Raw genomic sequence first — 23,032 nt, 5'->3', positions numbered from 1 at the left:
ATCCTTTGAAAAAGGAACCTCCAGTGATGTTACTCTTTACAAAGGGAAACCCAGGGTGATGTGAAGTCACTTAATGTCAGTGAAATTAGGTGAACCTCAGTGACAACAACAGAGGTGAAAAATGTATGTGCATTTTTCATCACTGATGTTTAAAGAATGTACCTCCTTTCCAAATAGAAAGATTCAGATTTAAGCTGCCAACAGATACTGGAGATTAGAGAGGTTAATGACTGCTAAGCTGATATGAAACACAAAGTTCTGTGGCCAACCTAAGCTTGCTAGCCATTTCCATTTTCCTCAGTCCCCAAGGGCCCAAGAAAAATCAGTGACTTTGTGTTCAAATCCACTTGTAAGGGACAGCAGATGGGTTTACCTAATGGAAACGATTCTCAGGGAAAGAGTCACTGCATTTGCCTTTTCTCTTATGAATCTCTTTATATTACAGAAATGCTAAAAAGAACTTTGGAATGGTGCAATACAAACTGGTTTATATATTTAGAGTAGGTATTTCTAAGGTGCGTATCATACTGGTACATAAGCACTGGGATCTGGGACTATTTAAAATGTTCCATTTTAAGGACTTAAGGGAAATTACAAGGCCAGCCTTGAATTTATTTGTATCCCATGCAAAGACTTTACCTCTCGCAGGGAAAATAAATAGAACATGGAGGAGTGCATGACTGCATGTGGGAACTCAGTGTCTGCCATAAATGAAGCTGTATCAGGTTACAGGTGGATCCTGGACACCCTATATCTTCTATACCTAAGTCAGCAATCCCCCTCTCCCCCCATGTTCCAGCACCGTTCCCATCTTTTTCTGTTTCCTCAAGAGTTCTCTTTTGAATCTCATTTTTCTAGTTCAGACTTTAATTCTAAGATGAAGAAAACATTCTGGGATATGCACTGGCTCTGAGGATGCTAGGTTGCAAGTATCTGAGCTGGAAATTGTGAAAACAAAGAAATGCAGAGGACCATTTACACCTTCCATCCTTAGTAATGTTGTTCCCTGCCTATTCTTAATGGTGCAGCTGGGAACTTGCCTAGATTTATAGAATCCAAGGCCAGAAGGGACCACTGTGATCATCTAGTCTGACTTCCTGTGTAACATAGGCCACAGAATTTCCCCCAAATAATTCCTGTTTGAACTAGAAAAGATCTCTTAGAAAAACATCCAATCTTGATTTAAAAATTTCCAGTGATGGAGACTTCACCACAACCCCTGGTAAATTGTTCCAAAAGTTAATTCCTCTCTGTTAAAAATATTCACCTTATTTCCTGTCTGGATTTGTCTAGCGTCAACTTCCAGCCACTGGAGCATCTTATACCTTTGTCTTCTGAAGAACCCATTATCAATCTTTGTTTCCCATATTGGTACTTAAATGCTGTAATCAAGTCACCCCTTAGCCTTCTCATTGTTAAACTAAAAACATTGAGCTCTTTCACTCGATCACAATTTTTCCAATCCTTTAATCGTTCTTGTGGCTTTTCTCTGAACCCTTCTCCAATGTATCACCACACTTTTAAATTGTGGACACCAGAGCTGGACACAGTATTCCAATATAGGTTTCACCAGTGCCAAATGCAGAGGTAAAATGTCATCTCTACTCCTACTCAAAATTCCCTTGTTTATGCCTCCAAGGATTGCATTAGTCATTTTTGCCACAGTATTGCACTTGGAAGCTCATATTCAGCATATTACTTTCCAAAGACTTCAAACAATTACTCAGTTTTTAGTGTCATCAGTACAACTTATTTTTTTCTTATTCTAAAGAGGGAGACACTCATTACTGAAATCCTGCAGAAGCTCTGAGGCCAATTGCAACACATATTAGCAATGTGGCATTGTTAGCTTTCCTGTGTTGCAAACTGCTAAATTTTGTTATCTAAATTTCATTAAGAGGATATTTGATGCTATTTCAGTCAGAATTAGGGCTGAATATGATGGTGTATATTCATATTATTTGCGTAACATTATTACCGCTAACATATTATTGCTGCATGATTCATGGAATCATAGAAATACAGGCGGTGAAAGAGGACTCGAGAGGTCATTGAGTCCAGCCCCCTGCACTGAGGTAGAACCAAGTAACCTAGACCATCCCAGACAGATGTTTGGCCAATGAGTTCTTAAAAACCTCCAGTGATGGGGGTTCCACAACCATCGTTGGAAGCCTATTCCAGAACTCTATCCTTACAGTTAGAAAGTTTTTCCTAATATCAAACCTAAATCTCCCTTGCTAATCTTTTAGCTAATGCAGTGGGTGCATGAAATTCCAGTGATATTGTATGTTAAGCCATATTACAGTTTTAATATTATAATGGGTGTTTTGATGCACTTGTTAATCCCTTTTATTACATCGCAAACCTGACAATTGATACATGTTCCGTTTTCTATTCCTTTTTCTAACTTGATCACTAAATTAAATCGCCACTCTTTAAGTGTGGCCATGGAGTATTCAACATAGCTTGGATATTCATGTGCACAAAGGTGACCTGAAGCCACCTCTGTGATCCCCCGATTCTAAATTAGAATAGCAACATGAATTAGGGCCACCAGTGATTGTCAGGCAATAAGGGAGCTTCAGCCTTTTCACGTTTTCCTTGGCCAAGGCCCTTGCACCAGCAGTCAGGAATGGGATGCGAAAGGTGCTGCTACCCAGGTTCTAAAGCCATCCAAGGATTTGTCTACATGGTGGGGAATTCTCCCGTACCCAGATCCATAAGTCTCAGCAGTGCAAAACTGTCCCACCATTTTGGAGTTTAAGTTTCCATTCCAAGTATATTCTGAAAAATACAGCAATACATTATCCTGCTTGGACCTTTACAGTATGCTATAAAATGACTGGCTTCTTTCAGCTGAGGCAAGAAAAGAAGAAATTTAAGATTATGCTCTCTGGGGCAGGGACTGTCTTTTTGTTCTGTGTTTGTGAGGCACCTCGCACAGTAGGTCCATGACTAGGGCTTCTGGGCACTATGGTAATACAAATAAATAATAATAACCATAACCATTTGGGAATATTAAAGATCCTACAGCATTTTTCATAAGATTGAGGGTGTTAATTATGGTGTCTCGATCAGATTCCAACTTGATTTATGTTCTGTTTACTTAAAGTAACCATCCTGCTCTTTCAAATGAACATAATATTGTTCATTTTTCTCTCCTAATCTGCCGTGAAGTGTTATTGTGAGCTGTCAAAACAACTGCTGCATTGTACCCCAGAGATGGCTGCATTTCAGTGGCAGGTTAAGTGATTCCTGTCTAGAGTTTCTATACGGGTTTGCATTTGTAAAATGCCTTGGGATTGCAAATGTAAGCTATTATCATCTTCTCCTTTTACTGCCACTAGAGATGGAATGACTGACCAGTAAAACATGCTTCCTGTTTGTTACAATGGAGGCAGGAATTGCTAGAAAGAACCATACTGGTTAGTGGCTAGTCAGTGGGAGAAGGCAAGAAGTACATCGATCTTACAGGGAAAGTGTTTAATATCTGCACAGTACTGGGAAAAGACCTTCCTGCAGTGAGAAGGGCAGTGTGTGCACATGAGGGTTATCTCCTACTCCTCATGGATAAGGGCATAGAAGAAGGGCTGAGGATTTGGTGCTCAACTGTACCCATCAGCCAATGTTCACACAGCCTCCTGGTTCACACAGAATCTGCCACTGCTAACAGTGGTCCTGCATAGTGCTGAGGATCAGGTGAAAAAATAAGCAGCAGCATTAGCTATTAGTGCTCAGAAGCCAGGGGTCTTACTGCTGTGATGTATAGTTAGAGAGGGAATTATAAAAAAAAAAAAAAATCCTTTCCACCTTTAACATACCCACCTGCTGACGTGAAGAAACAGATTGACAGAGCCAGAAGAGTACCCAGAAGTTACCTACTACAGGACAGGCCCAACAAAGAAAGTAACAGAACGCCACTAGCCATCACCTTCAGCCCCCAACTAAAACCTCTCCAGCGCATCATCAAGGATCTACAATCTATCCTGAAGGACGATGCCTCACTCTCACAGATCTTGGGAGACAGGCCAGTCCTTGCTTACAGACAGCCCCCCAACCTGAAGCAAATACTCACCAGCAACCACACACCACACAACAAAAACACTAACCCAGGAACCTACCCTTGCCCATTGCCAACTCTGTCCACATACAGATGCTCCCCAGGTTACGCAAGACCCGACTTATGCAAATTTGCACTTACAGAAAAAGTTCCATAAGCCAGAAATAGGATTTTTGAGTTGCGGAATTTTTTACGTAACGTACAGGTATACGTTTCCGACTTATGCAAAATTCGAGTTACGCAAGGCTTTCCAGAACAGAACGATTGCATAAGTCGGAGGGCGTCTGTATCTATTCAAGGGACACCATCAAAGGGCCAAACCACATCAGCCAACAATCAGGGGCTCGTTCACCTCCACATCTACCAATGTGATATAGGCCATCATGTGCCAGCAATGCCCCTCTGCCATGTACATTGGCCAAACCAGACAGTCTCTACGTAAAAGAATAAATGGACACAAATCTGACATCAGGAATCATAACATTCAAAAACCAGTCAAAGAACACTTCAACCTCCCTGGACACTCAATTACAGACCTAAAAGCTGCAATTCTTCAATAAAAAAAAACTTCAAAAACAGACTCCAACGAGAAACTGCAGAACTGGAATTAATTTGCAAACTGGACACCATTAAATTAGGCTTGAATAAAGACTGAGAGTGGATGAGTCATTACACAAACTAAAAACTATTTCCTCATGCTAATTTTTCCCTACTGTTATTCACACCTTCTTGTCAACTGTTTGAAATGTGCCATCCTGATTATCACTACAAACTTTTTTTTCTCCTGCTGATAATAGCCCATCTTAATTAGTTAGTCTAGAAAAACCCCCATTTTTTAATGTTCTCTGTATATATATATATACATATATCTTCCTACTGTATTTTCCACTGCATGCATCTGATGAAGTAGGTTTTAGCCCACGAAAGCTTATGCCCAAATAAATTTGTTAGTCTCTAAGGTGCCACAAGTACTCCTCAACATTGTCCTTTCTGTGATTTTTCATTTATGAATGAGCAAGCCCTGAATAGTTTGGAGTTTTAATGCTGGAGCATTGCATGAAGAGTTACAAATACAATTTATATGAAGCATAACAGAAAATGTGAACGTAAGTCCCTTTGCAGCATGCTGAAAATATATGCTATGTGTGATCCATGAAATACAGATAACCATTTTTTTAACGTGAAGATCTTTTCTATTATTGTCATTGTATACGATTATTTAAGGAATAATCTATCTACATGGATACTTCTAATGTGTTTATCAACGTGGCATCAGGGTGCCTATTGTCAATGTCCAGTATTTTGTTGATATTCAGACTGACAGACTTTTATCAGTTAATACTTAAAGTTTCAAGACCTAATATTGGGTGACATGTCTGTTCCTATGGTATCTAATGAGAAATTTCAAATGCTCCCCACATGCGTATAGCAGGGTGTAAACATTAGCTCCTTCACCCTCCCCCTGTCTGCTCCCCTTCCAACAACCACCACTTGCTACTCTACCTCTTTAAAACCAAAGGATATGTCTCCTGTTTTGTTTAAATTTATGACAGTGATTTCTCCATACTCACTTTTGGCACATGTGGATTAAATTCTACTGCTCTGTGAATAGCTTCTACTGCATTCATCTCTGCTGTACTCAGCCCTCGCCTTGAGGCAGCCTCTGGAGAAAATCTGCAAAAGCAAAGAAACAAATACATTAGGTCAGAAATGCTAGCAAGTAAAAGCCAGAAAGAAATTTAGACCAAGGGCCCGTATAACCAGGCTGAGACAATTTCCTATGCTCTCCAAACTTCCATAGTAAATGGAAACTCTGAATGACCTATTACATCAAGGCCAATGAAAATCCCTGCAGAAGTGGAAAGCATGTTTGCATCTAATCATGGCAGGAAGTAAGTTCAAACAGTCAATTCTTTCTACGCTGCTAAACTAAATTTTCTATAATACCTTACTGGGGGGGCGTTTATCAAGGCAGAAGTTTCCGAAAAATAGAAAATAATGTTAAATAATTGTTAGCGTGTTTCTATTAAAAACATATTTGGGGAGATTTTAGGGAGGTTCCCAACCCAATGCCCCTGGGTCAGGTTGGGATTAAAGCATGGTACAGCAGCAGTAGTGGGTAGCCTACTTTCAGTTGTACCAGCGAGGGTTGGATGCCCAAACTGTGGGCGAATCATCTGCCCCAGTGAATGAAAAACCAGACCATGCAATCTCTTTCTCACCTCACACCCCACGGCTAACTCCAGAGCTGTACTTGGCAGGCAGACACCACAGGGAAAGCTGTGACAACCTTAGCCCTGCCCTCCCAAGCTGGAGTCGCTGTGTAGGGAGGAAAGATGTTGCAGTAGGTACTGGCGATCTACAGGATAAAAAGAATGAAAGAAAATTACTTAGATCTTGAAGTGCACATTCACTTAAAAGCAAACTGTCTGACGTCAGGAAAGAAAGCGGCTTTCCACTCTGCTTGCTTTCCAACTTTAGGGCCACATTCCCCCCAAGATATGTATACACAACTCCTCCAGCCTGGGATTTGTGTGCACGCATCCAAGAGCAGAATCTGGCTCTTAGGGCTTGATCCTGCAAGGTGCTGAGCGTTCCTGCGAAGGGCTGAACATTCTCAACTCCAGCTGACTTCAGGAGGAGTCGATGACACTCAGCACCACATAGGAGTGCTCAGAACCTTGGAGGGCTGTGTCCTAAGAGAAAACCGTATCAGGAATAAGCAAACATTTGTGTCTTTAAAAACACGTATACCATCTATTTCCATTGACCTGTCAGGAACCCTTACACAGTAAGTGCTAAATCTACCTGCCTAAAATCAAGTAGATGAACACTGCTACGACAGTACTTGTCGAAGAAAATTGCTATTTGTACAATCATGTTATTTTACCTTTCTTGGTTCTGTAAGATACTAGGTGAAGATGGCCAACCACACAGCACCTCCAAGCTGCATTTTCATTATAATACTATCCAGGAAGCCATTGCTCAGCCAGATAGTATAAATAAAAATTAAAATAAAGTAATTTAATTGAAGCCATTTTTTTTCTTTTTTAACCATTGGTGAGGTACAACATTGATAATTAGTGAAAATTCCTTTTTATAAAAAACATATTCTAAATTTTCCACAGGCCAAAATTTCTCCTGCTAGGACATCAGATTTTCAGGGTGTGGGACCTCACCAGGTCACTGAAGAGAAATCTGCAGTTAAACGCAAGTGAGTTTACAGTAAGGAATTTTGCTGGTCAGAAGTTCTCATGGACTTACTTGTCAGAGACAGCTCTGGCTTTGAGCAGTGCAGCTGTGTAGCATATCGTTGCTGATTTTGGTAAGCTTATATCTGTTGAAAGGAAAGTACAAAATAAATAAATATTGGAACCCTTGAATGTTTGCAGAAAGAGAAAATAAATGTTGGAATAATTCTTCAGGACAGCATAATACCTAAATTAATGAATAATGGGATATCAAAAACACCCGAGTGATTTAGGAGCACTAAGTTGTGCTCCTATGTCACTCAGGTGCTTTTGAAAATGCCACCCAAATAAGAATTATCATATTTTTAAACCCTGAACTAATGATAATCTGATTGTGCCATGTAGTCATTAAATGATCTAATTAGCAAACAAATTCAGAGTGATCTTTTTCTGATACTACATGGATTGAATTAAAGAATTCATTACGTTCGTATACAAACACATATGCAACCTAGAAAAGATAAATTCTTTCAGTAGATTAGGAAACACATCAATATCCAGAAACAGCTGGTGGGTGTCTATCTACTGTGTCTTATTCCCTTCCTTTCTTTTAGTAATCATGACTATGAGAGTCAAGCCACCATTTACTAATTTACTGCATTTAAATATTAAGAGCAATGTAATATGTTTTGCCACTTGTGGAAACACAGGGCCATAATAACTGGTATGTTCTGTTCCAGTGACACAAGTCACCTATAAACCCAGCTTACGCACTTAGTTCAGTCGGGTTTCTGGCTACTTTTCATCACCAGAGTGGCACAAAGCATCTGGAGGGTATATATGAATATGGCCCAATAGTTTCCACTGTGATAAAAGCAGAAAATAATTGTACACTACGTTACCTAGCTCTCATAGACAGATATTATAAACCATCTTTTAAACTGTTTAGCATTTAGGCTAAATTTAAGAAAACAGCTGAGTGAGAAAGAAATTAAGGGCCTAATCCTGTAAACAGTTGTTGTATCACTGAATATAATACCTACTATCATGAATAGAGTTCATTAAAGCAATGAGACTATTCACTGTATGAAGCACTATTCCCTGTAATAGCATTACAATTATAGCTTATTTAAAATTTGTATACTACATATACTCCACTAAAATAAATATACTTTATATAATTACAGTGGGACTATGGTTCTAAGCAAGAGTCGGGGAAGCTCTGGAGCACAGTTCTAAAAAACCTGTAACTCTTACTCATTCTATTCTTGATATACTGAATAATGAAGGACACTGGGAAGTAGCACTAAGGACCAAGTTATGTGAGGTGCTGAGAGATGCTTGAGGTGTGCTGAATGCCCTCAACTTCTACTGAGGTCAACTGGAGTTAAGGGCACTTAGAGCCTCACAGGAAACGCTTAGCACGTTGCAAGATAGGGCTCCTAAGAGAATAAGGTGAGTGAGGATCGATAAATCATGCCTTACTGGAAACCACTCTTTACTTTACTTATTCATGATCAGTTTGCAACTCAAGGGAATATTGTGCTGTTAGAGCAGGATTTCGTGACTTAGGTACTTTTGAAAGTCCCAACTATTAATTCTTTACATTTGTCACTAAACCATGTAATTATAGTGACTAGTAATTAAAATCCACAATATGCAAGGCAGTGTTGGAATGAGAGATATGGACATTACTATGCCATAACGGAAGCTAGCTGCAGATCCATCCATCCATCATTGCAGTAGGTGAATATGTGCTGTTCCAATGACTATATTTATGCCAGGTTGTTCTTGACATTAGGAGTTAAGAACTTTGCATGTTTTCAAGTAAACAGAATGGATCTTTTTTGGATCACACCAGTTTCAGCCTTTCAGCAACATAAAGTTACTCATCAAATCACAAAAGGAACGAAAAGCAGAGTGTCCTTCTGGGAGCAGAGTTAAAAATGGAAAATTATTGATTCAGAGTTCTGATCTATTTACAGCTTTTTATGAGTTTTGAAGTAGCAGATATAATTTTTTTTTTCTTCTGTGCACATGGTTTCTCTGAGCTCTTACGGCCATCAATCTGGCACCACATCATTGGGAATATCTGCCGATGCTAAACTCAGACACATCCATCAGTTAGAGCCTAATCCTGTACCATTGAAGACAGTGGGAGCTTGGCTGTTGACTTCAATGGGTGCAGAATCAGGGCCTAACAAGTATCTGATACCAGTAAACCAGGACACGAGGACTCTACTAGCTTGAAATCCCTAGAAATATATTTTCGTAGGCAGCATGCTCCTTCCCCTAAAGCAGGGGGGCTAAAGTAACAGGGAGTGGAAGACAGAACTCTTCCACTTCTTCCTGGTTTGGTGAAGCAGCAAACCCCAGAACTCCTTGGCTGGTGCAGTGAGATCTCCCCTGTCTTTTTCCATCAACTTTAACCATTTTAATGAGACTGAAAAACAGGAGGAAGGGAGAGGCTCTCGGGGGAGGGGGAGGGAAGGATGTGAAACTTCAGCAAAAAGCATTTTGAATGCAAGAAAAAGTTGCCTTCTCATCTACAGAAGACTTAAAGCACTCGGATGCACCAAGCAGCAGAAGAGGCCAGAACCTCAGTGTGCAAAGGGAGATTTTCATACATTCCGTCCAACTAATGCGTAACCTGTTGTGCTAGAAACCGTTAAATCACACAATCCAAAAAACCTCCTAAAGACAGGGTGCCAAGACCATTTCCTCAGGTTAGATCATCCATTACTGCCTAGTGGTCAGCAGAAGCCATGCGATCCGAATTATGAAGTGTGGTGACACTGTAGGTTAATGACCAAGCAGCAAAGATCTGAATGGCTATGGTATCTTTGATGGGTGGCCCATTCTCCGACAGAAATGCTTTTCAGGAATGGAAAATGAAGCAATACAGAGAAATGTACACATGTGTGTTGTTCTGCAGATTTCTCTGTGTAGGGTCATGCCTTTTTGTTGTTGTTTTATTTTGCCTGCTCTGAAGCAGGCCACATTATACAAGTTTGAATATTGCCCAATGGAGGCTTTAGTTCCTACTTGGGATCCTCACACTGAGATAGAAGCAGAGTAGAATTATGGCTGGTTACAAATTAAATTTAGCTTGTACTTTGGGAATCAAGTCTAAACTAGTCCTAAGAAATAACTCATCTGTCAGGAACCAAAGTTAGAGGTCTTCATAAATTAGTGTCTCCAGCTTGTAAAGCCATCTGGCAAAGCATCTCTACATACATTGTTTCCCATCCTCTTGTGACAGCAAATGGAGCTCCCTCAGTGTGCTGAAATATGCAACTGCTATCCAAGTGTCAAAACCTTGAGGATATTTTTCCCTAATAAGCTCTGACGTATGGATCCAAAGAAGGATTTCATTCCTTACTGCTCTTGTCTCTAGAAGGTACACTTTATGATTATTTTCCTTGGACTAACCTTCTGGGGCATATAGTACCTCAGGTAAAGAGAGGGCTGAGAAAGTGAATTCTTAATGGTGGCTTGCTTCATAAGATGTTTCTTTTGATATTTAACAAGTTGGAAAGGAGCTGTGAACATAGCATTGTGTCCAGATGATGATGATTAATCATATTATGGTAGTATGCACAATGTGCCAGGCGCTGTCATGTGATCTGTTGTTCCCACCAAAATAGCAGTTACACTTGGAAATGGTAAATATGGAGAGGAAAACATGGAATCATCTCCGTCCAGGTCATCAAGAGCCCCTAAATGTTGACACTGGGCAGTTGAAAGGTCAGTGTCTTGCATGAGCAGTCACTTTAGGTGAATTTTGTGTTTATTAACAATGAAGAAGTTATTCTACTTATGACCAAAAAAACCACATGTTAGGTAAGTGCTTTACTGAACAGGGGCTATGTGCTTAACTCATGTGAGCAGTCCTATTGAAGTTAAAGGGACCTAAGTATGTGCTTAAGTGCACTGCTGCTAGAGGGCCATAATTCTGGGTTGCACAAACAAAGAGATCATGTCAGTCAAGGGAGATGCTAGTCCCTTTCTATATGGCACTGGAAAGATTACATCTAGAGTACTGGATTCATTTATGTACACCTCAATATGAAACCGAAGATATGCCTGAACCCCCAGTTAGTGTTTCTCTCTTAAGCAACAGACTGTCTTTTTTATTTCAAAGGTCCTTTGAAAGGTCCTGCCTGAAGATCTTCTAAGGTTCTGAACAGGACTTCTGAACTTCACCAAACTATTTTTTGCATTTCACCTACACAGGATTGGAAGTAGACTCCCTACAGTGGATTCCTGGTATTGTCCATGTGAGCACCAATCAACTAAATTCTGTCTACAACCATTGTTTTGAGTAAGGATTTACCCCTTAGTCACTTTTTAGACATCATACAATAGTCACCAACTCCACAGATTATATATATAAATATTAATGGAAATCAATGCAGATAATTCCCATAAAAAGAAAAGGAGTACTTGTGGCACCTTAGAGACTAACCAGTTTATTTGAGCATGAGCTTTCGTGAGCTACAGCTCACTTCATCGGATGCAACCGATGAAGTGAGCTGTAGCTCACGAAAGCTCATGCTCAAATAAACTGGTTAGTCTCTAAGGTGCCACAAGTACTCCTTTTCTTTTTACCAATACAGACTAACACGGCTGTTACTCTGAAACCTGATAATTCCCATGTTCTTCACAGGTGATAAAAGGGCTAGAGGGATTGATTTATGAGGAAAGACTAAATGAACAACAATAAATATGTGTAGCCTGACTCAGTGATCATAGAATATCAGGGTTGAAGGGACCTCAGGATGTCATCAACCCCCTGGCTCAAAGCAGGACCAATCCCCAATTTTTGCCCCGATCCCTAAATTGCCCCCTCAAGGATTGAACTCCCAACCCTGGGTTTAGCAGGCCAACGCTCAAACCACTGAGCTATCCCTCCCCCCCGATGACAAAGGGGAGAAGTAATCATCATGGAAGGAGAATTGTTGAAGCTGTTCCAAGGGGTTAAAAGCTAAAATAATGGGATGAAATTAACCATAGGGAAATGTAGGTTGAATATCAGGATGAAAACATCTTGACAGAGAAGCAATTAGACTGCAATACAATCTCCCACGAGAAGTGGCAAGTGGTCATCACTTGAGTCATTTTAAGCTATACTGGACAAAGTACTAGAAAATATACTGTAGGGAACAATCCTGCACTGGCAGGGGGATGAACAAGATGATCTAACAGGGTATTTTCATTGTACATGCAGCATGCTGTAGTCCTGTTTTTCTGTTTAATACTCAGGCAGTGCAGGCTCTCCTGCCACACTCGTATGAGTAGCGTACAGTTGAACAAAACTCTAAGGGACAGCTCCTGGCCCTATGATAAGGTACAGTATGAATTTCAGCACAAAAGGAGAATTTTTTTAGTATAACAATGAGAGAATGAAAACAGAGAACAGTTACAGTTGAGCTACAGCATTTGCATTGTTTGGATTTGCTCAGTTTGAACAAACTTTTCTGAGGTTCACTGGCTGATTATAAACATTTCCTATAAAGCTCATGTTTCAGTTTCAGAAACTGATAAATACTTTGATCAAGCAATTTAACTCCTTTGATTTGCAGAGTATGATTTAACAATTTCTTGAGGAAATGAACCACTCCTCCCTAGATGAGGATAATGAAGAAGCTCTGCACAGCTAGTTTAGGTCTTTGTCCATTTCCCTGTGATTTTGTCCTGCATCTTCTTTGCAGAAAGAGGACAAACAGAAATAGGCCACAGGAATCAAAGGCAAAACTAGACCAGACAGTATGAATGGACAGGCCCAGCTGTTGCAGAGACCTAGTTGAGTGAGAAGCAATATTGAAATGAAGGGAGGAAATCAGTCCGTAAATAAGACTGATAGAGTCCAAGAAGAGAATTTAATGGAGAAAAGATTTGTTCATTCTCCTGATGTTGCTGTTCCCCACTGTGGAGATCTTCTCTGACATGCATCACTGGCAGAAGGGTGCAGCAGGCTTGGGTTCGACCTTGACAAATAAGAAAGTTAATAAATAACCACTTTCTCTCATTCAAAGGAAACAAAAGGATGCAACATTAGACTGAAGTTTCTTTCTCTTGTTCATGTTATGTTTTCAGCCCAGCAGAGAATTAGGGATAATAAAAACCCTTTTGCATTGGGGCAGCCATACTGAGAAAGCAGAGGTATCTATCCAGGTCAGGTTATCTTCTAACAAGCAGAAAAACTTGATATGATGGTTGCTGCTAATGTTGAGAACTGAGAGGAGCTAATAAAATGAAGCTGTGGAAAAGACATATGGAATAAGAGTGAAACTGTGTCCTTAAGAACAGAGCCAGTGTCATTGGGGGTTTTGTGCTGGGGGCTTTCTGGTAACCTGTTTTACTGATACCAAAAATTATTTCCGTTGGAATGCCTTCAAGTTCAACGTTGGTGGAATTTACTCAGTTCACAGAGCTACAGGAACAGTTCACAGAGCTATACAGGAACAGAAAAAAGCATCCCTAAACAGTTATTATTATTTTAAAGAGTGTTTGAATTCACTAACATGAAAAGCCAAAACCTGCAGTCCTTGCGTTCAGTGACTTCAATGGGAGTTTCACGCAATTAACACAGAGTCACGACTACGGGGTTAGGCCCAAACAGGAACATGATCAACCATCATGTTCCATGCACATTCTTCTATAAAGAAGACTCAAATTCTATATACAATTTATTCTAAAGCCTTGATTTTGATTTCACACCAGTGTAAATTTGGAGCAACTCCATTGAATTAAATAGTTATGCCAGAGGAAAACTGGTACAGGTTAGATCAGAATGAGATCATAAATATTTAGAAGTACAGTATGTTTTTCTATCAGTACGATGGGCTGAATTCTCCTGTCACTAATTCTGATCTCACGCCAATATATCTCCATGAACTGCAGTGGCGTTACTCTTATATAACCACAGTGTAAGTGAAAGGAGAATGAGACAGTATTTATGAATATGTTCCTCTGGAAACCAGAAGGCTCACATTTTCAGTAATCCTAAACTGGAAAAAAAAATTGTCCCTAGGACCCCCCACCCCCCGCCCCCACAAAAAAGAGAAAAGAGAACATTTGCATAACGAAGTAAAAGAGTATCTACCCTTTTTGAAGTCTAACTTTCAACTGTCTGAAAGATCTCTGTGTTCACACACTGCCCAGGTTACCAGCCAATGGCAACCTAGAAAGAACTGGCAGCCCACTGAGGTTAATAAATCATTTGTTCTCAGCACCATAAAAACAGGACTGTTCCCTTGGAAAACAACCAGTTTAAAAGTAAGGCAAGAGAGGCATAGAGGTTTTATTTACTATGAATCCTAGCTGCTTATTCTTTCAGAAGACTAGTCCCTTCAGCAGCCATAAGTATTTCTGCTGTAAATAATATAGATGTGTGTCAAGCCAGAGCCAAAAATCCTTTTAGGATTCAACAGTGTTTAGGTCATCTGCACTCTATTGACAGACACTGAACTCTGAAACCATAATTATGTAGCTCAGCAACAGTGCATATCTTGCCACTAATGAGGCACATTTTCCATGAATAATGAGTATGGACATCATCTCTGTTGCCAGGTACATAATATAAACAAATTCAACACATGGTCATTGGTAAAGTAGTATGTCTCCTCACAAAGACTGACATTTTAAAGAATGTGATCCAAGTTTTTAGCCAGGGGTGGGTGGGAGACTGCTCTAGGAAATAATTTGTTATATGTTATCAAAATACAATAAATCAGGTTTGGTCTTAGCTGAATAAAGACAGTGGAATGGGACCAATAGAAACTGCAGATAGAGAAGTATAAATGAGTTCATTGTTTTATGTTCCAATAAATCTTACAACACATAAAGCTGATGAGTTCTAAAATGAGCTGAGACTCCTCTAAAAAGGGTCTTTAGAGACTCATGAATTCTAAGAGTTATGCTGGTTAAACTTGTTTGCTGAGTCCTTGTGCGCGTGTGTTAAATATACACATATGCCTTTATATACAGCAAAATGTATAATGTGTGGGTCCACACAGACAAGAGAAAGAGTCCGCATCAAATTTCCCTACAGGCTTTTACCATCCACATATACTTTTCTTTTAAACTTACAACCTAATTTTGTAATGTGCCAAGTGTTTTCTGGAAGATGATGGCACCCTCAAGTCCTACTGGCTTCAGGGAGAGTTGAAGGTAAACACTGCCACTTAGGAAGTGCTCAGCACTGCCCAGGATTGGGTCCTTAGTATGAACGAACAGAGAGGAAGGCTGTCTTAGTGGTTAGAGTGCAAGCCTGAGATTTGGAAGATTCTGGTTTAATTCCCTATTCTGCCACAGAGCTGAATATGGTAATGGGAGTAATATGACTTCCCTACCTCAGAGGGGTGTTGTGAGGATAAATTATAGCAGACTGCCAGGTTTAGAACAGCTTTCAGTTTCAAGCTCAACTCTTCTAAGTGCTTTAAAATCCACAAGGTTACTCATATACATTAAAGAGTATAAGGTGCTGAGATACCATGGTAATGGGGCAATACGGTATTGTATTTCAGAGTACATTTATGTCTGTGTTTTCCTCTGAACTTATCAAAACAGAACCCAGGAGGGTCTATATTTGAGTGATAGGAATTACTGAAAGGGGAAAGCAAAAGAAAGACCTTTGAATAAACAGGTTATAATTTTGGTAGATGTTTCTTTTCCACTGCGCTGCTCCCAACCAAATTATACCCAATAAAAACCTCTCCCAGGGTAATTAGTACTACTAGATGTGCAGTGGTGTGACATTCAAAGAGTGGCGGGACATTTTGAGCACTACTGCTTATAGTGATTCTACTGCAAGATGGGGATTAAGTATTGAAAACACACATATTATAGTCAGGGCTGGTAGTTCCGCCTATTTATTATGGTTGCCGGACACCTCCCATGATAAGAGCCTATTTTGAGTGGCTTATAACTTTGCCAAAAGTTAAGTGTTTGGGCTGAAATTTTACAAGTTGTGTGTCTGCCTCAGGCAGCCTTTGCTTTGAAGAGCTTTAGTGCCTCCATGCTATAGAGCAGGGACATTTGGCAGGAGGGGGGCCTTTGTGTATGCTTGGCAGAATTCCATTTTTATTTTTTTATAATTTGGACAGAGAATATTAATGTTTATTTTTAAGCATTATTTTTTCAATTTGAGTTGATTTAAATTTTCACAGTTGTGCAACATTTTGGGTTTTGAGCATTTTTTATGATTTTTATCAATTTACATTTCCACAATTGTGGGACACTGGGAGGGAGGGGGTCAGACAATAATTATTTACTGGCAGCAGACATTGAGATTCAAAGAGCTAAAGCTTCATAACTGTTAACCTGCAAATTGTCAACATCACATGTCAAAATATGCAGTGTAAATATCCTTAAATCAAACTCTATTCAGTTCTCAAGCAGCATTTTTCTTACTTTGTCCATCTGTCCATTTGGATTGTTATTTTTTGTCACTTTGTGTGTGTACAGTGAAATTGACAATTACTGATAAAAATATAATCCTTCTAAGCCTACCTTTGTGTCACAGATGTGACTTTTGTGGCTCCTGTGAAAATTCACCAAGGTTATAATCCTTTGAAAACTCATTGTTTGCACATGCTCAGTAGAGTCTTCTTCAATTACAGCAGCTAAACTCTTCAAATGTTCCATCCCCAGTGAGCATATTTGAGCCTCTCACAGCTCCTAGTGCTAACCAGACAGCACATGCCACATCTCCACAGAGCAACTGAGTATGCTCCATCCCCTCATAGCTCCGACATATGACCAGACTGCAGAATGCCTGAGCATGCTGCATCTCCTCACAGCGGCTACATGAAAACTGGGTGAGTCTGAGCACTGGAACTGGGAGCAGGGAGCTTGTTCCTCCTATGCTTCCAATGGCCCCCCTGCCCAAATAGAATGGCAGAGGAAGCCATCTGATTTGAATGCAGAGGGGACAAAAGCCAGACCAGGGAAGAGGGAAAGGAATAGATTGTGATAAGAAGTCTGGTGAGCCTGAAAACTGTGGAGGCGAGAAAATGGGATTGGCTGGGCAAGGAGAAGGGGATTGGGAGTTTGGAAAGGGTGGAACTTGGAGCCAGGGAGCGGGGGTGAGAAGGGAGGCTGGGACTGGTTGGGAAACAAGTCTGGGACTGGGAGCTGCAGGTTGGGACTGGGAGCTGGTGAGAGAAATGGTGGGGAACTGGGAGCCAGCTGGCTGGAGGGGGAAACTTTGAGATTGGACAAGGAGATTGAGGGACTATTAAACTAGGGAGACTGAGATTAGGGAAAACTGTCTGTGGTGAAGCAGATCTGACAATGGTATAGGGTGGAGGGAGAACTGAGAATGGCTGGGCAAACAGACAGCGACAAAAGATCTGGGAGGGGGGAGAATGAGATAAGAAGGCAGGGAGGGAGTGATGGGATACTGAGAGCCTGTGCAGGGAGACGAGGACTGGGGGTTAATGGGGATTGGGAGGGAGAAACATATCAGATGAGGAGCTCGAAGGAGGGGTTGGGACTGACTAGCAAGGAGACTGGGACTGGAATGAGAAATCTGAGGAGTGAAGACTGCGTAGGCAAGAAGAATGGGAGTGGGATGAGGAGTTAGGGCTGAGGAAGAGACACGACTGGAACAGAGATACGTCGAAGGGGATAGAGCAGAAGGAGGCACATTTGGGGAGAACAAGTAAAAGGCTCTGTACCCAATACAGAACACTCCCCTGCCAAGACTGGAATCGAAGCCAAGACTCTTGAGTCTCAGCATTCTTTTGCTGTTAGCAAATATCTGTGAAACTCCCTGGCAAAGTGTGTCTCATCACCCTCTAGTGTTGGTCCACACAGAAGACTGTGTAGTGGATCTGTGTGGTAGTCTAAGGTTCCAACCAGGTTGAGCCATGTGAGAGTCAATATGAGGTCACAGGATGGAATTTTTGTTTTTTCAGTTTTATTTTTTAAAAACTTAAGAAATTACATACAAAACGTCTCTAAGGTTGCAAAGTCAAGCACTCAGAAGCACTCATGAGATGCCAGAATTTGGGCCCCTTGGGCACATCCACTATGACAGTCTTTAATTATATGATCACATACTACTTTTTCCATTCAGTGCACAGATTGGACCTGCTCTGGAGATGACTCAGGGTTGTGTAGTAAAGGAGACTGTTGTCTGTGGGATCCCTGCTTCATTTGGTGCAGATGCTGGAAGGTGTGTAGTATTATTATTAATTATTATTATTATATGGCCCCCACCACTGTAGTATCTGAGCACCTGAAAATCTTTTATGCATTTACCCTCAAAATGTCCCAGTGAGGTAGAGAAGTGCATTTATCTCCATTTTATAGATGGGAACTGAGACACAGAGAGATTAAATGACTTCCCAAGGTCACACAGGAAGCCTGTGGTGGAGCAGGGAATTGAACCTGACTGCCCCAAGTCCTAGGCTAATGCCCCAACCATTGGAGCATCCTTCCTTTAATTGGAAGGCATGTAGTGAATGAGGCAGGGGACTGCATGAAGAGGATGAACTGTCTCATTGTTAAGGCAGTTGAATGCTGCCCTGGAAAACTGGATTCTTTCCCTGCCTCTGCCCCAGAATGCCTGTGAGGTGCTGTGCAAGTCACTTAAACCAAACTTTTTACACGTACTCACTAACTGTGTTCCTCATTTTCTGGGTGCCTGACTTGACATGCTGGGGTCTGATTTGCAGAAGTGCTGAGCACTCACAGCTGCAACTGAAGACAATGGGAGGTGTGCTTTGAACATAGAAAGTGTTATGTAACATGATGTACGCTGAAAAATCAGGTTCTAGATGTTTCAAATTGGGTACCCAAAAGTAGTGGATATTTAATTACCTTAATCCCTCTGTGCTTCAGCGTGCTGTCTCTAAAATGGGGATTATGCCACTCCCTCATCTCACAGAAGTGATGGAAAGATAAATTAATTCATGCTTGTGAAGCACTCAGATACTGTAGTAATGAACACCAAGGAACATATATGGGGAAATTACTAATTCTGTTTTCAAAGAGAGCTTTGAATAGTCTGCAGTAAATAAGGCCTGGGGTCACACATTGAACAAACAGGAGAAAACAACATATTGAAGAACTGCTCATTTAAGAGAGCACTGTTCTACCTGTGCTCTGAATGACACAGGGGTCCTGTGGAAAATATGGTATGTGATCATGTAATTGAAGACTGTATCATAAAGCATATACACAAGGGATCCCAATTTAAAGGTGCACAAGCAACCTAAATTCTGGCATTTCCTAACTTTTGAACATTTTACTTTGCAAACATATCAGTGTTCATGTCACATAGGTGGGTGGGTGTGTACACAATATGTATACATATATGTAGTTGGACTTACCATCATATTTTGCTAAAACTGCCTGAACATCTGCATATGCTTGTAACTCCAACAGAGCTTCTAGCAGGTTTTCGTGGATGTTGAACATGCTTAGCAGAGGAAACTCCTTCATTAACTAAAAACAGTAATAAAAAAAAAGGGTTAGACTATTAACATGGAATGCGGATTTTCATTCAAAATTTACTGAAATGTCTAATTAACATCGTTCAGCCCTACTGCTCTTGGGCCTCATACAATGTCCTCTAATGCCATTGGAAAGACTCCCATTTGGATCAAGAACCTTGGAAACAACATGCCTTGCATATGGTTTAATTAGTCCAAGAAGAGGGTTGTCTGAATATACAACTCCCTTTCAATTGATTTGTTGCCTTTTTAAAAAGTGAGGGAGTATTATTCTATTGTAGAGGAAGATTAAATTAAACAAGCCCCTTCAGCTCAGTAGATTGTATATTTTAGTATTAACTCCCCCTGATGGATATGGGGGAAAACAAAGAAAATACATCGAAAAAAATCAAAGTATAATAAAATAAGAAAGACCTACACCTCTACTATGCTTCATAGTTGTTTATTATTACTATTATTTAGCAATATATATATCTTATATATATCTCAACAGAATTGTGCATAGTACTAACAATGGCAGTTCAACATCTTTTTGGCCAATCCAGGTTCAAAAATGCTTGACCCAAAGTAGAAATTAGATAAGGCCTTCATACTAATTTAACACTACCATGGCTTAAGAATCCATATCTTATAACAAATGGAATGACACCTTGTATAGGAAAGAGGCTCAGACTTTATTTTAGTGGGTGCTAAATTGTGACTGAAGTGGACTGGTCTGATGAACTAGTCCTTTAGGAAGATCAGAGATTGTCAGAATGCTGGCCAAATTCTGCTGTGTGTAGTACCAACTGTCTACCAGCCAGCTGAATTTGATAAATAAATAACATCCTTTATTCTGCTTGCCATCTGATTCCACATCTCTTAGGAACTTCAGTGCAAATTAATTTCTCTATTTTATTGCTCAGTTAGAAAATGAGCCAATTAAAGTGGTGTCATTTTTTTAATGTCAAAGTGATATTCTAAAAATTGTAGTATTAAGGGATTTGTGCCCTCACTGTGGTTGTTTTGTGCTGGTGCAAAGCCTCAGCATGGTAGGCTCTCTAACTGGCCTACAGCCAGCCCTTTTTAGTCCCATTGCTCCCCAAAGTACAGGGTATGATAGGTGCATCCTTGAGTTCCATTGATCCCCATCTGCTGAAAGGGTTTCTTGCGGGGCGATGGAAGCCAAGTGTAAGGCAGAACAGCTCTGAAGATGCTTGAATGTGTACCAGAACTGAACTGGCCCACTTCCAGCTCCAGGTTTGGGGGATGTAAAGATGATGTCCACCCACCTTTGCATCCCTCTGCCCCCTAGTCCTGCACTGAGTGATGTTTATCTGAAGCCAAGGCTCAAACTCCAATTGATGGAGAGGCTCTCAGGAGTTCTACAGGAAGGTTCTGTACTAGTAATTTGTAATATATTAAATGTATGATACAAGGTACTAAGACACTGATGCCCATTATACACTTGTTGGGAAACCAAACTAAGTTAATTATAAATAAACATCAGAAATTTGCAGATGAATGTTAACATTTTTCTCCATAGGGGCCTAAGAATAGAAATACTACTGAGATGATGTGAAGTCAACCCAAAAGCCCAAACTACAAATGGGAAAACACAGTAAAAACTATAAACCATGTCTGAAAAATCTGAGGAAATGAATCAATCCTCCTTTGAAAATATAATTAAAAGAACTGGAAAGAGACAACTAATTATAAATTCATATAATCGTAGGGAAGCGTGGCATTTGTTTCATGCTTATTTGAATTGTCAAAAAACCTGATGGAAATTACATATGAATTTCCTAAGAACTAGGATTCACCATTAGCTCTGAAAATCTGGGACCTTTTCCTTTATGCACAAACATTCTCTTGGCTAACTTCTCTTTAGTTTTGGTATTTTATATGTGCTCAAATCGGCAATACAAGCAAAAATATACCAGTCCATAAGCAAAATGGTGAAAGAGTATGAAAAAGTCTGGAACATGTGGAACAGGGAATTAACTCCGTTCAGGAAAAGGCTGCTAATAGACAAAAAGAAGTGCCAAGCTCACAGGATGAAATTCACCCCTGTGTAGAGGGCCACGTATAAACTACCTAAAAATTTGAGGATTAAGTGGGAGTGAAGTGGTAAACTGGCACTGTTCTGGCCCTCTGTACTGCACTGTCCTTGCTATGGTTTGAGGATTATACAGAAGGTGAAGAGGGCAGTGTTTTGTTTGTTGATATTTGTACAACTGTGATCACATGAACTTTTGGTTAGAGAGTCACAATCACAGATACAGGTATTTAATGAGCTCATTGGATTTATGAGGGGTAATCCATAGAGGGTAATAAACTCTGAGCTATGGTAGTAAAACTCCTACAGTTTCAACATCAGGAGTTGATCCTGAGGAAAACAAGAACAAAACTGGGCAGATTGCATAAATCTCCTTGTTTGATTACTGATTACATTTTTCCAAATTGAGCAAGAGGCCTTGGTTTATCTGGATAAGTGGGGGTCTTGATGTACAAAAGAGTTCTCAATACAACTGTTGCTCATCAGAAAAAAAAATTTCAGGTCCAATTTCAGATAATCAGTGTTTTCAGTCAAGGATTCAGATTAGATTCTACCGGACTTGTTTCTCATCCTCTTTGTGATTTTTAACTGCTTCTACCAGTTACAGACAGGGTAAAATATATATAATGAAATTCAGTGTTGGGATTTTTCAAAAGTAACATTTACAGTGGGTACTTTTAAAATCTTTTTTAAAATTGATGGAAAGGTTAGAACTGCACACGATTTTTCATTATTACACCTGATAGCTACTGCACATTAGAAAGAAAGACACTTCTAAAATTGTATGAATTAATAATAGATTCCAATAAAGGGAGATAGACATTTTAATACAAAAGGGGATTCCATTTTTCAGTGTTTAAAATATATACTAAAGACTGACACTGTATTCTGATTGTGGGTAAACCTCAGAAGGATGTAGTTGCAGTTGTTAAATTCAGAGTGGATGTCACTCATTTTGATACTAATAACTTTTTAAAGTTCAAGTTTGAAAAGTGCACAGTAATTTGCAAATATCATTAATTTGGGCGAGACTTTAATTTGTGCAGAACAAGAGCAATAACTTTATCTAACCTTGTCCTAGCAATGATGGACGTGGATATAGATAGAATGAAGCAGCACTGTGATGAAAAACAGATCAATCCTTCCATTATACAAAAGAGTGAGGGCATTGAGAGTCTACATCTAGAGCCTTTACGCATGTGGTCCTAAGGCGGCTTTCTGCAGTGTTTAGTCTAGTTGTGTTCAAGTTCCACATCAAGTTTATTTTATTTGTGAT

General features: G+C 40.0%; 1 protein-coding gene across 10 annotated transcripts in view; it reads right to left on the bottom strand.

Moving 5' to 3' along the window:
- The window catches only part of ST7 (suppression of tumorigenicity 7), a 228,779-nt gene that overhangs the window by 39,237 nt on the left and 166,510 nt on the right, over positions 1 to 23,032 (bottom strand). For all 10 annotated transcript variants that reach the window (XM_037888913.2, XM_027820569.3, XM_007053115.4 and 7 more), the window contains 3 exons: positions 19,596 to 19,710; positions 7,325 to 7,397; positions 5,632 to 5,734 (listed from right to left, as the gene is read on the bottom strand). In XM_037888913.2, the coding sequence (XP_037744841.1) occupies positions 5,632 to 5,734; positions 7,325 to 7,397; positions 19,596 to 19,710 (291 nt within the window). The remainder of the gene's footprint in view (positions 1 to 5,631; positions 5,735 to 7,324; positions 7,398 to 19,595; positions 19,711 to 23,032) is intronic.

Source organism: Chelonia mydas, chromosome 1 (genome assembly GCF_015237465.2).
Source record: "Chelonia mydas isolate rCheMyd1 chromosome 1, rCheMyd1.pri.v2, whole genome shotgun sequence".
NCBI lineage: Eukaryota > Metazoa > Chordata > Testudines > Cheloniidae > Chelonia > Chelonia mydas.
This window is presented reverse-complemented; position numbering and strand designations above follow the sequence as displayed.